The 13646-nt window shown below is 38.0% G+C and overlaps 1 protein-coding gene across 1 annotated transcript in view; it reads left to right on the top strand.

Annotated features, from left to right (window-relative positions):
* The window catches only part of LOC127872563 (KICSTOR complex protein kaptin-like), a 35131-nt gene that overhangs the window by 17092 nt on the left and 4393 nt on the right, over positions 1-13646 (top strand). Inside the window, exons 11-14 of the mRNA XM_052415889.1 lie at positions 751-832; positions 3220-3355; positions 5191-5502; positions 10259-10402. Coding sequence (XP_052271849.1) covers positions 751-832; positions 3220-3355; positions 5191-5502; positions 10259-10402 — 674 coding nt within the window. The remainder of the gene's footprint in view (positions 1-750; positions 833-3219; positions 3356-5190; positions 5503-10258; positions 10403-13646) is intronic.

Genomic DNA, 13646 nt, shown 5'->3' with positions numbered 1-13646 from the left:
ATAGGCACTTTTGTGTCCGGAGCCATATCTTGGAAGTGCTTTGGCGGATTTCATTGAAACTTGGTATGAGTATATATCCCCTGCCAGAGGCGGAAGGATATTGTTTTGGCGCTGTCCATCCGTCCGTCACTTTTGTGTCCGGAGCCATATCTTGGAAGTGCTTTTGCGGATTTCATTGAAACTTGGTATGAGTATATATATGGATAATAGGATAATGCAAGCCAAATGGCATTGTACACCATCTGATAATAACAGAGTTATGGCCTTTTGTATCTTCAAAAAAATGCTTTTTTAGTGTCAAATATAACACTTTTGTGTCCAGAAGTATATAGGCGGGGGATATCAACTCAACGAATTTGCTTGTTTAACCTTAATCTGGTTGTAAAACTCCATATTCCAAGGGTCCAAGATCAGTGAAAACAGGGTAGAAATTGGGTGAAACAGAGCTGTAAAATATACTAACCGAAAAATTGGAGTTACTTATTATGGACGAAAACCCGTATGTCTGAAAATGTAGTCACGAAAAACAATTATTTTGGCTGAAAAGGGGGTTTTCCAACTTAGAGTGTCCAAAAACTTACAGTAATTCAACATATAAATATATATATTTTATTTTAATATTGTATATATAATATATATTTTAATAAATGTCTTCATTTATCAGACTTAAGATTGATGTGGCCATATTAAGATGAATTATTACATTTGTCATTTGACACTTACATTTTTCATATGCTCTTTTTTTATCAGATTCTGAATCAACACTGGTTCCTAGAAGACCAGAACTGAATATTCTGGTGCTCAGCGCTTTAGTACCTGGCACAATATACAGGTAAGTGGGATCTGAATTAGTCCAGTGTTGAAAGCTTTTTAAACTTTAACTTTTTCTAATTATTTTTAGCTATGAAATAGATATATTGGAGCTATCCTACTCACCCTGGTGTCGGCGTTGCCGTTCCCATTAGCGTGCAAATGTTAAAGTTTGCGTACTACCCCAAATATTTCCTATGTCCTTTGACATATTGCTTTTATATTTTGCATACTTCTTTACCAACATGACCCCAATCTATAAACAAGAGCAGACAACTGTATCAAGCATTTTGACAGAATTATTGTCCCTTTTGTACTTAGAATACTAGTATGCATATTATTGATAAATCTATGTTAAAGTTTGCGTACCACCTCAAATATTTCCTATGTCCTTTGACATATTGCTTTTATATTTTGCTTACTTCTTTACCAACATGACCCCAATCTATAAACAAGAGCAGACAACTGTATCAAGCATTTTGACAGAATTATGGCCCCTTTAATACTTAGATAACTGAACATTTTGCTTAAATTGCCATAACTTCTTTATTTATGATCACCTTTGATTCATACTTTGACAAAACAACACTTACCTGACATACCACAATGCACTCCACCCAAACCATCCCCCATGCCCCCCCCCCCCCCCGTAGAATCCCCCCCCCCCCCCCCCCGCAAAAAAATAAAATAAATTTATTTTTTCTTATTTTTGAAAGATCATCTATTAAATGACCACACACCCACATTATACACCCCCCCCCCTCTCCATGATGGCTTACGTTTAATGTCAAGCACTTGAATAGTCGAGCGCTGTCTTCTGACATCTCATGTTAAGTCACATGGTTTTGTGGATATGGTGTAAAAAAAATTAATAGGAGTTCCTTGGTTGGATCCTTACTGAAGACCTTGTCATAGAATTGGCGTTGTACGTCCATCTGTCAGTCTGTAATTCCGTCTGTCACAAAACGTAGCATGGCTTTATCTCATCAATTATTTAAGATATTAACATGAAAGTTCATGGGTGTATAGATATAAATAAGAACCATAACCCTACACTTTCTTAAATAAAAGTTATTGCCCTTTGTTGTTTTTGTAATGTGTAACTTTTCAGGGCTATATCTCAAACACCCTTTCTGTATGAAACTAGATGTATGTATATATATATCAATAAGGGGAATTGCAATTCATTAAAACAATTGCATGTACCCTACACTTAAATATTTGTTAAGGATTATACCATATATTAAAGGATTTGCACCCATCCATAAAGAAACTTTATTTGGTGGGGATATAAATTCAACGAAGTTGCTGGTCAAAAACATCAAGCACTGGTTCTTCCCAGGGAATGTACCCAAGATAGTCTCTTTTAGCAAATCAGTGAAACTCAATTGGTTTAAACCAACAAAACTTAATGATAGCTTTTATTTTAATTTACATGTGACTGCATATTAAATTATGAAAATGACATTAACATTTTGTTATGATTTTTATGCCCCCCTTCGAAGAAGAGGGGGTATATTGCTTTGCTCATGTCGGTCTGTCGGTCGGTTGGTCGGTCTGTCTGTCGGTCGGTCCGTCCACCAACTCAAGAACGCTTAGGCCTAGGATCATGAAACTTCATAGGTACATTGATCATGACTCACAGATGACCCCTATTGATTTTGAGGTCACTAGGTCAAAGGTCAAGGTCACTGTGACCCGAAATAGTAAAATGGTTTCCGGATGATAATTCAAGAACGCTTATGCCTAGGATCATGAAACTTGATAGGTAGATTGATCATGACTAGCAGATGACCCCTATTGATTTTCAGGTCGCTAGGTCAAAGGTCAAGGTCACGGTGACCCGAAATAGTAAAATGGTTTCCGGATGATAACTCAAGAACGCTTATGCCTAGGATCATGAAACTTGATAGGTACATTGATCATGACTGGCAGATGACCCCTATTGATTTTCAGGTCACTAGGTCAAAGGTCAAGGTCACAGTGACCCAAAATAGTAAAATGGTTTCCTGATGATAACTCAGGAAAGCTTATGGCTAGGATCATGAAACTTCATAGGTACATTGATCATGACTCGCAGATGACCCCTATTGATTTTCAGGTCACTAGGTCAAAGGTCAAGGTCACAGTGACAAAAAACATATTTACAAAATGGCTGTCACTACAACTTAGAGCCCATATGGGGGGCATGCATGTTTTACAAACAGCCCTTGTTATTCCAGTCTTTGTAACTAGAAAGGTAGTTCTACTTTGTTCAGACTTGAATCATTGACAACTTAAAAACTTCTTATCAACTGAGCTTTTAACTGCTGTGGAGTATTATTTGATGAACAATACTAAACCAGTTTTGCAACAGAAATATCAACGAAGAGAAAGCCATTTGTAAAGGGATACACATCTTGCTTCCAGGGACGTGTTAAAGCGTGGCTTGAGGGACCATATCTTCCTGCCAGACAGCAACAAGTTTGATGCCATACTGACCGGATGTGTTATCGATATTGACTTTGATGGGGAGAATGAAATACTCATCGGAACATATGGTCAGGTAAACAGCAACCTCCCTCTGAGATAACTGATTAGCCTGTGCAGTCCAAACAGGAGCCTGTGCAGTCCAAACAGGAGCCTGTGCAGTCCAAACAGGAGCCTGTGCAGTCCAAACAGGAGCCTGTGCAGTCCAAACAGGAGCCTGTGCAGTCCAAACAGGAGCCTGTGCAGTCCAAACAGGAGCCTGTGCAGTCCAAACAGGAGCCTGTGCAGTCCAAACAGGAGCCTGTGCAGTCCAAACAGGAGCCTGTGCAGTCCAAACAGGAGCCTGTGCAGTCCAAACAGGAGCCTGTGCAGTCCAAACAGGAACCTGTGCAGTCCAAACAGGAGCCTGTGCAGTCCAAACAGGAGCCTGTGCAGTCCAAACAGGAGCCTGTGCAGTCCAAACAGGAGCCTGTGCAGTCCAAACAGGAGCCTGTGCAGTACAGGCTAATCTGGGGAAACCCTTACGCAAGTGAATTAAGCCTAGGTTTTCGAAAAATAGGCTCGTATGGTCTTGTATTTTAAGAAAAGTAGGTTACAAACCATAGGCAAACTTTCTGGAGGACCATTCTTAGGGTGCAGGATCAACGGGGTATACATTGGTATACACAGAGGATCAACAGGGTATACATTGGTATACACACAGGATCAACAGGGTATACATTGGTATACACACAGGATCAACAGGGTATACATTGGTATACACACAGGATCAACGGGGTATACATTGGTATACACACAGGATCAACAGGGTATACATTGGTATACACACAGGATCAACAGGGTATACATTGGTATACACACAGGCTGGATAGAATGTCAACAGGGTATACATTGGTATACACACAGGCTGGATAGAATGTCAACAGGGTATACATTGGTATACACACAGGCTGGATAGAATGTCAACAGGGTATACATTGGTATACACACAGGCTGGATAGAATGTCAACAGGGTATACATTGGTATACACACAGGCTGGATAGAATGTCAACACGTACAAGAATTTTATTTTTGCAAATATCTCAAGTAATTGAATTACATTTGCAAAAAATCTTTAGTGCATGAAAGACAGTTTTTCTTGCAGTTTGTGCCGATATCTTAAGATTAAATAATAAATCTTTGAATCCATGTGATATTAGTGTCAAAATTTCATGTTGCATGCTGCATAACCTTGTACATAAATGCTGTACACATCGAATATTTGGTCAAGAACTTAGACTTCTTAAATCAAGTATTTTTAGTGTATATCACATTGCCATAAGCAGCATTTTATTCACTAGTTGAAATTCTTAAGAAAATTGTTATTTGAAAAGGCATCACCTTCTGGTGAGTTTACCTCCATTAATGTATAATTGTGAAGCCCGAAAAGTCACGCTATCTTGCACCCTGTTTTAGTTGAACTTTTTTCTGTAAATCAATAGATACAAGTAATTCATTTATATTGTTATAACATTTTCATTGTAATGATACATATATAAAATATTTGTTCTTTTTGTTCATTGCAAAAAAGCCTCACAAAATAAAGTTTGTTTTTGTCAAAGCAAGATAATATGTGTCTTGTTCTTAGAAAACTAGGCATAATGCATGTGCGTAAAGTGTCATCCTAGATTAGCCTGTGCACAGGCTAATCAGGGACAACTCTTTCCGCTTTTATGGTTTTTTTCTTAAAAAGGAAGTCCCTGCTTACCGAAAATCTTGTTTAGGCGGAAAGTGTCGTCCCTGATTAGCCTGTGGGGATTGCGCAGGCTTTTCTGGGATGACACTTTACGCACATGCATTAAGCCCAGTTTTCTCAGAACACGACTCACATGATACCCTTTCAAAACATGTTCATTGCAATGCTGTTCCAGGAAGTGTTAGCCTACAAACTCTCTGCAACCAAACCACACCGACTAAGAAAATCCTCCTCCAACCCTGAGAACACTATCGACCTCACGACCTCCCTTCCAGAGGCTCAACTGCGACGCTTTGCAGAGAAGACTGACTACGTGACGACCCAGAAACTTGATCTCGATTCCCGTCTCTTCAGATCGCAAGAGGACATTCCGTCGTCCGTGACTTCAGACAGCGACTTTTTGCCACTGTCCACGTCCAAGAACACCATGATACCCAACAGCCACTACTTGCCTCGGGTCCAGTCCACAAGGTCATCGCCTTCAAAGGTAGCCTTAATACTTACTGTACTTCTTCAATTATAAAACAGATTGACTATAAGACTGGGTCTCCACTTTTACGTAAATTGTGCCTTATTTTGCATTGACCTTCATGTAAGACAATATAAATCAAAGTACTGACAGTACTGGTGTGACGATGCTTTTGAAGAGGATAATTATAAAAGCATCACTTCAAGTTTAACTACATCACCACAATTGTGTATTTGGTACGAAAAAAAAAAATGGGTACAATATTTTGGGTACGAAAAAATTATGCCAACAACAATTTGGGAACCAAAAAAATTTGGGTATGAAAAAACAAAATGGGTACGAAAAAACAATGGGGTACGAAAAAAAAATACGAAAAAAATTTGGTTATGAAAAAAATTTGGGTAAAAAAAAAATACCTGTATTGGGTACGAACACATTTTGGGTACGAAAACAAATTGGGTGCGAAAACAAATTTGGTACGAAAAATTGTGTGTACAAAAAAAAGGGGGGTACAGGGAAGTCGTACCCTTGAAGAACTTGACACATTCAGCGAAACTGGGAGGGGGGTTTCATTTTCGAGTAAATCTAAAAATAACTACATTTGGAGTTTTCCCAGCATCACAGCGTTTGAAATGACACCTGGCAGTTTTGTGTCGGGTCCTCTCGATAAATTTGAAAGAAGGTGGGATCCAAGCTGCCTTTACCTTTAGCAATGATAATCAGCGAGGTATGCTGATTGAGAAAATTTTGCTAACTCAATCTGACTGGCTCGGTCTTTTACATAGGTCACCATTGTGAAGAATTTTTTCGTGGTATGATAACTTAAACGAGCTACGTTGCTGAAGCAGCATCGTCAAAAATATCCACATAGAATCTCTTTTTTCTTTCAACAAAGCCAGATTTACATTCATATTATGGAATCCAACTATTCCAGTACACTACATACAAACATGTAGATTGGCAAAACCCAAATATAAACAGACAGAAACTGCCCTGAACCTGTATTAAGAAAGCTAGCCATGTTTAGTTTTGAACGCTTTAAAATTCAGAAAATATCATATATATGTAGTGTAAAATAATTAAACATTTTCACAAAGATTATGTTCAGAATTATGTAATAATTGTTGCAATTATTAAACTGTAAGCATGATATATTGTGTGGTCACTATGTATTAGGGATGCAATAGGTTACAAAAATCATTAACTGGTTAACCTTTTTCCGTAAGTTATTAACTGGTTAACCGAAACGCCTTAAGTAGTTAAAATGATTTAGAGTACGTAACAAATGGCATACCGCTCGAACCGCTTGGTAGAAACAAAAGTAATTTCAAATTTGAAATCGCTTGCGTTGATAACATGACAGTTAATTTCGTATTAAATGTTTTATACAATTTATTTTAATAATTTTGTAAATGTGTGCCATATATTTTATTTAACTTTCCTGCGTTAATGCATAGGAGTAAAAAATTAAGAACTACACAATGTTCATTTTCATGTGTTATTAACTTATTTTGGGTTGGGCTGCTTATATTACGTTCGTGTTGTATCGCTCACAAAAATGGTGTGTTCTTTTGTTCATTCTTTTTCATCCCCGCCGAAAAAAAATTCGGAGGGGATATAGTAATTGGTTCTGTCTGTCTGTCCGTCCTTCTGTCTGCTGAAACTTTGTCCGGAGCACAACTCCAAATCTATTTAATGGATTTACTTTATACTTAGAATATAAACAGATGGCAACTAGGAGAAGTGCAGTGACCAAGAACCTTAACTCTATCTACCTTAGGTTTTGAATTATCTCCCCTTTTATATAACTTTGAAGTAAATTTTTGTCCGGAGCATAACTTTAAATATACTTAAGGGATTTACTTGAAACTTGAAATATAAACAGATGGCAACTAGGAGAAGTGCAGTGACCAAGAACCACAACTCTTTCTACCTTATTTTATGTCCCCCACTATAGTAGTGGGGGACATATTATTTTTGCCCTGTCTGTTGGTTGGTCTGTTGGTTGGTTGGTTTGCGCCAACTTTAACATTTGCAATAACTTTTGCAATATTGAAGATAGAAACTTGATATTTGGCATGCATATGTATCTCATGGAGCTGCACATTTTGAGTGGTGAAAGGTCAAGGTCATCCTTCAAGGTCAAAGGTCAAATATATGGGTCAAAATCGCTCATTTAATGTACACTTTTGCAGTATTTCAATATTCAAGATAGCAACTTGATATTTGGCATGCATGTGTATCTCATGGAGCTGTACATTTTGAGTGGTGAAAGGTCAAGGTCAAGGTCATCCTTCAAGGTCAGATGTCAAATATATGTGGCCAAAATCGCTCATTTTATGAGTACTTTTGCAATATTGAAGATAGAAACTTGATATTCGGCATGCATGTGTATCTCATGGAGGTGCACATTTTGAGTGGTGAAAGGTCAATGTCATCCTTCAAGGTCAGAGGTCAAATATATGTGGCCCAAATCGCTAATTTTATGAATACTTTTGCAATATTGAAGATAGCAACATGATATTTGGCATGCATATGTATCTCATGGAGCTGCACATTTTTAGTGGTGAAAGGTCAAGGTCATCCTTCAAGGTCAAATATATGGACCAAAATTGCTCATGTAATGTCACTTCTGCAATATTGAAGCTAGCAATTTTATATTTGAAATGCATGTGTATCTCATGGAGCTGCACATTTTGAGTGGTGAAGGGTCAAGGTCAAGGTCATCCTACAAGGTCAAATGTCATATAGGGGGACATTGTGTTTCACAAACACATCTTGTTTAATTATCTCCCCTTTTATATGATTTTAAAGTAAATTTTTGTCCGGAGCATAACTCTAAATCTACTGAAGGGATTTACTTGAAACTTGAAATATAAACATATGGCAACTAGGAGAAGTGCAGTGACCAAGAACCATAACTCTATCTACCTTAGTTTTTTAATTATCTCCCCTTTTATATAATTTTTAAGTAAATTTTTGTCCGGAGCATAACTCTAAATCTACTGAAGGGATTTATTTGAAACTTCAAACTTATACAGATGGCAAGTAGGAGAAGTGCAGTGACTAAGAACCATAACTCTATCAACCTTAGTGTTTGAATTATATCCCTTTATTTAATTTCAAAGTAAATTTATGCCCGGAGCATAATGAATTATCTCCCTTTATTTGTTTTTACAAATATTCTACTCTCTAAAACAAATGTTGTCATACAAGCAAACACATTTCGACTGGGATTTGGCACTACTGTGACAAGCTCTTGTTAATTTTTGAAACTCAAATTGGCTTAATAAGGAAATGTTTTTCCCTTTTAATTCGACGTAAAGTGGGTCAGTTGTGTTCAACATATCCGCATCTCTTCTTATTCGAAAATTGCATATCTTGTTGATTGCAATTTAGCGTTTGTAGCCGAAGTATTATCGTTTGATTTTACCATTAAAAAATGTGGGTTAAATAAAGGACACGAATGCAAATTTAAGTAATTTTGAACGAAATTTAACTTGAATATTTTATATAATCAGTACATTTATTTAATAGCGAAGTAACTAAGTATTATGACTTCTAATACTGATAGTTACGAATGTTTGTTAACGTACCATAGCGCGCAAATTTTAAACAATTACTTAAATACTAAATTTAACGGTATTTTTTAAATAGTTTTAATTGATGTATGCTTATTTAATTAGTTAATAATTTGCATTAAATAAATAAAACTTGCATTGGACGGTAATGGTGGACTCGTTGGACGTAAATTATCCTAGTGATATTACTTTTTGATAAAACATAAACGACGTTAATTAACTCGTCATGATTTTAACTACGAATGCAATTCTTGATAAAGTTGTTACTTACACTTTTTTTTCGCGAGCAATCAGTGTTGGATATTGGTTAACAAAACATCAAAATAAGCCGTTCAATGTCTCAACTGTTTTTTATCGCGAGTTCAATAAATGTGTCAATTGCGTCTTCGCTAATAGTTCCCACTCACCGCAGTTCGCTAGTTAAATTTTCGCGAGTCAAACAAAACAAAAGTGTCAGTTATCAAAACGTCCCCCCTATTTGATATCGCAAAGGTATTGATTAATTGCTTTATTACGTTAATTGTTGACACGTTATTTACTGCCGTCTATGGTGCGGCATGTTGTTCTAACTAGTCGCCGGCACAAGTTGCCAGTATGTCACGCGAAAAAAGTAAAATTGTACGAATTATTCTATGAAAAACATAATATTTTTTCCAGGTTAACCTTTTCCCGAAAATGTAACCGGTTAACAGGTCGTTTCGGTAGGTTAACCGGTTAACCTATTGCATCCCTACTATGTATTGACCTCATCCATGTGACATTCTTACAAAACTTTTTTCCTGTTAATTTAAATTAACCGTTCTTTAAAATTATGTATGTTTTGTATGTACTTCAAGCCCATGTTGTTATTGTATATGTATGGTAATAACTATGAGTTTTATATGCGTAAGTCAAAATATAATGGTCTGGGGACTGATTCAATAAGCCATTGTAAGTATGTTTCAACACATAAACCAGCTGCGAACATCGCAACTAATCATTTTGCATTTCAATAAACTTTCTTAACTTGCGATATCGTAGAATGCTCTTGTAAGTTTACAAGATCTAAGATTTAGTCATTGTGACATCTTGCAATCAAAATGGATGTCCCATATGTTGTGCATAGACATCGAGTTAGACATTTGTATATGTATGTTAATGACTATGAGCTTTACATGCTTAAGTCAAAATAAACTGTTATGTTCTTTTCTAAGGACGTCACGGGCGAGACGAGTTGTTGGTTGCTATGGCAACGCAGTTTTCCGTACCCAGTGATGGGCATTAACTGTCTGGACATCATGGGGGATGGTATGGAGGACCTGGTGATTGTGACCTTGAAAGGGCTCCATATACTGCAGGTAGTCTAGTGACCTTGAAAGGGCACCATATACTGAAGGTAGTCTAGTGACCTTGAAAGGGCTCCATATACTGAAGGTAGTCTAGTGACCTTGAAATGGCTCCATATACTGCAGGTAGTCTAGTGGCCTTGAAAGGGCACCATATACTGAAGGTAGTCTAGTGACCTTGAAATGGATCTATATTCTACAGGTGGTCTAGTGACCTTGAAAAGGCTCCATATACTGAAGGTAGTCTAGTGACCTTGAAAGGGCTCCATATACTGAAGGTAGTCTAGTGACCTTGAAAGGGCTCCGTATACTGAAGGTAGTCTAGTGACCTTGAAATGGCTCCATATACTGCAGGTGGTCTAGTGACCTTGAAAGGGCTCCATATACTGCATGTACTCTAGTGACCTTGAAAGGGCTCCATATACTACATGTAGTCTAGTGGCCTTGAAAGGGCTCCATATACTACATTAAGTCTAGTGGCCTTGAAATGGCTCCATATACTACATGAAGTCTAGTGACCTTGAAAGGGCTCCATATACTACATGTAGTCTAGTGACCTTGAAAGGGCTCCATATACTGCAGGTAGTCTAGTGACCTTGAAAGGGCGCCATATACTGCAGGTAGTCTAGTGACCTTGAAAGGGCTCCATATACTGCATGTAGTCTAGTGACCTTGAAAGGGCTCCATATACTGCAGGTAGTCTAGTGACCTTGAAAGGGCTCCATATACTGCATGTAGTCTAGTGGCCTAGAAATGGCTCTATATACTACATGTAGTCTAGTGACCTTGAAAGGGCTTCATATACTGCATGTAGTCTAGTGGCCTAGAAATGGCTCTATATTCTACATGTAGTCTAGTGACCTTGAAAGGGCTTCATCTACTGCATGTAGTCTAGTGGCCTAGAAATGGCTCTATGTACTACATGTAGTCTAGTGGCCTAGAAATGGCTCTATATACTACATGAAGTCTAGTGACCTTGAAAGGGCTCCATATACTGCAGGTAGTCTAGTGACCTTGAAAGGGCTCCATATACTGCATGTAGTCTAGTGACCTTGAAATGGCTCCATATACTGCAGGTAGTCTAGTGACCTTGAAATGGCTCCATATACTGCAGGTAGTCTAGTGACCTTGAAAGGGCTCCATATTCTACATGTAGTCTAGTGACCTTGAAAGGGCTCCATATACTGCAGGTAGTCTAGTGACCTTGAAAGGGCCCCATATATTGCAGGTAGTCTGGTGACCTTGAAAGGGCTCCATATACTGCAGGTAGTCTAGTGACCTTGAAAGGGCTCCATATACTGCAGGTAGTCTAGTGACCTTGAAAGGGCTCCATATACTGCAGGTAGTCTAGTGATCTTGAAAGGGCTCCATATACTGCAGGTAGTCTAGTGATCTTGAAAGGGCTCCATATATTGCAGGTAGGCCAGTGACCTTGAAAGGGCTCCATATACTGCAGGTAGTCTAGTGGCCTAGAAATGGCTCTATATACTACATGTAGTCTAGTGACCTTGAAAGGGCTCCATATACTGCATGTAGTCTAGTGGCCTAGAAATGGCTCTATATACTACATGAAGTCTAGTGACCTTGAAAGGGCTCCATATACTGCAGGTAGTCTAGTGACCTTGAAAGGGCTCCATATACTGCAGGTACTCTAGTGACCTTGAAAGGGCTCCATATACTACATGTAGTCTAGTGACCTTAAAAGGGCTCCATATACTGAAGGTAGTCTAGTGACCTTGAAAGGGCTCCATATACTGCAGGTAGTCTAGTGACCTTGAAAGGGCTTCATATACTGCATGTAGTCTAGTGGCCTAGAAATGGCTCTATATACTACATGTAGTCTAGTGGCCTTGAAAGGGCTCCATATACTACATGAAGTCTAGTGACCTTGAAAGGGCTCCATATACTACATGTAGTCTAGTGACCTTGAAAGGGCTCCATATACTGCAGGTAGTCTAGTGACATTGAAAGGGCTCCATATACTGCAGGTAGTCTAGTGACCTTGAAAGGGCTCCATATACTGCAGGTAAGTCTAGTGGCCTTGAAATGGCTCTATATACTACATGAAGTCTAATGACCTTGAAATGGCTCCATATACTGCAGTTGGTCTAGTGACCTTGAAAGGGCTCCACATACTGCATGTACTCTAGTGACCTTGAAAGGGCTCCATATACTGCAGGTAGTCTAGTGACCTTGATAGGGCTCCATATACTACATGTCGTCTAGTGACCTTGAAAGGGCTTCATATACTACATGTAGTCTAGTGACCTTGAAATGGCTCCATAAACAGCAGGAAGTCTAGGCAGTGGTGTTATTTAACATTATGTTTTTGGTTTAAACTTATTGCGCACATTATTTATTTGAGCAAAGCTCTGGGTAAAAATCATCCGCGTTCAATGTTGTCCCAGTAGTACCAGATTAGGGAGTGCAGTCTGTACAGTCTGATCAGGGATCACACTTTCTACTTTATGTAATTTTTCATTTAAAGAAAGTCACTTCAAAATGAAAATCCAGTTTAAGTGGAAAGTGTCACCCCTGATAAACCTGTGCAGACTACACAGACTAAGCTGGAACACCACTTCACACACACGCATGAAGCCCCATTTTCAACTGGTGTTCTTTAAAGAGTTGTTTGCATATAAACATTTAAAAAAAATGAAATCACTTTAAAGGGTCTCATCATCAGATGGTCTGATCCTAAATTAACACATACAGTGCACTCTTGATTTAGGTGTTAGAATTCAGGAAATTCATTACTTTTAAATTAGGAAAACAAGGCAGAGAATGTGTGACATTTATTACAAAGGCACATGTGAATCGTGTTTTTGGAGAAAGTCACTGTAGTTTACACTTTGAGAATAAATACTTTAGATATATATAGAGCATTCTACATCTATAAAATATACAGATGAGGGCTAATATCTGATAACATTGTATACACTTGGTGATGGTTTTAACGATGTAATACTGTTTAGGTATAACTACAAAAACTGCTTATGTATGAGCTTCAGTTTTGATTAGCTAGACCTATTAATAAGAATAAGATTTTTAAAATGTTCAATCTTGAGGTCTATTTAAGTTGAAATGAAAGAGGAAATTTTATAGTTCAAGTCTTGTGGCCTCATTGACTGCTCACATCACAAAATTGGAGAATTTTTCTGACTCTTGAACCCGTTATCCCATGCTGCCAAGGTGGGTACTCTCTATAATGGTTATGCAATGACACATACAAGTATGTTTTCTTGGTGTATTGTAG

This window comes from Dreissena polymorpha, chromosome 3, assembly GCF_020536995.1.
Source record: "Dreissena polymorpha isolate Duluth1 chromosome 3, UMN_Dpol_1.0, whole genome shotgun sequence".
Taxonomy (NCBI): Eukaryota; Metazoa; Mollusca; class Bivalvia; order Myida; family Dreissenidae; genus Dreissena; species Dreissena polymorpha.
The sequence above is the reverse complement of the archived record's forward strand: the minus strand, read 5'-3'. Positions and strand labels throughout refer to the sequence as shown.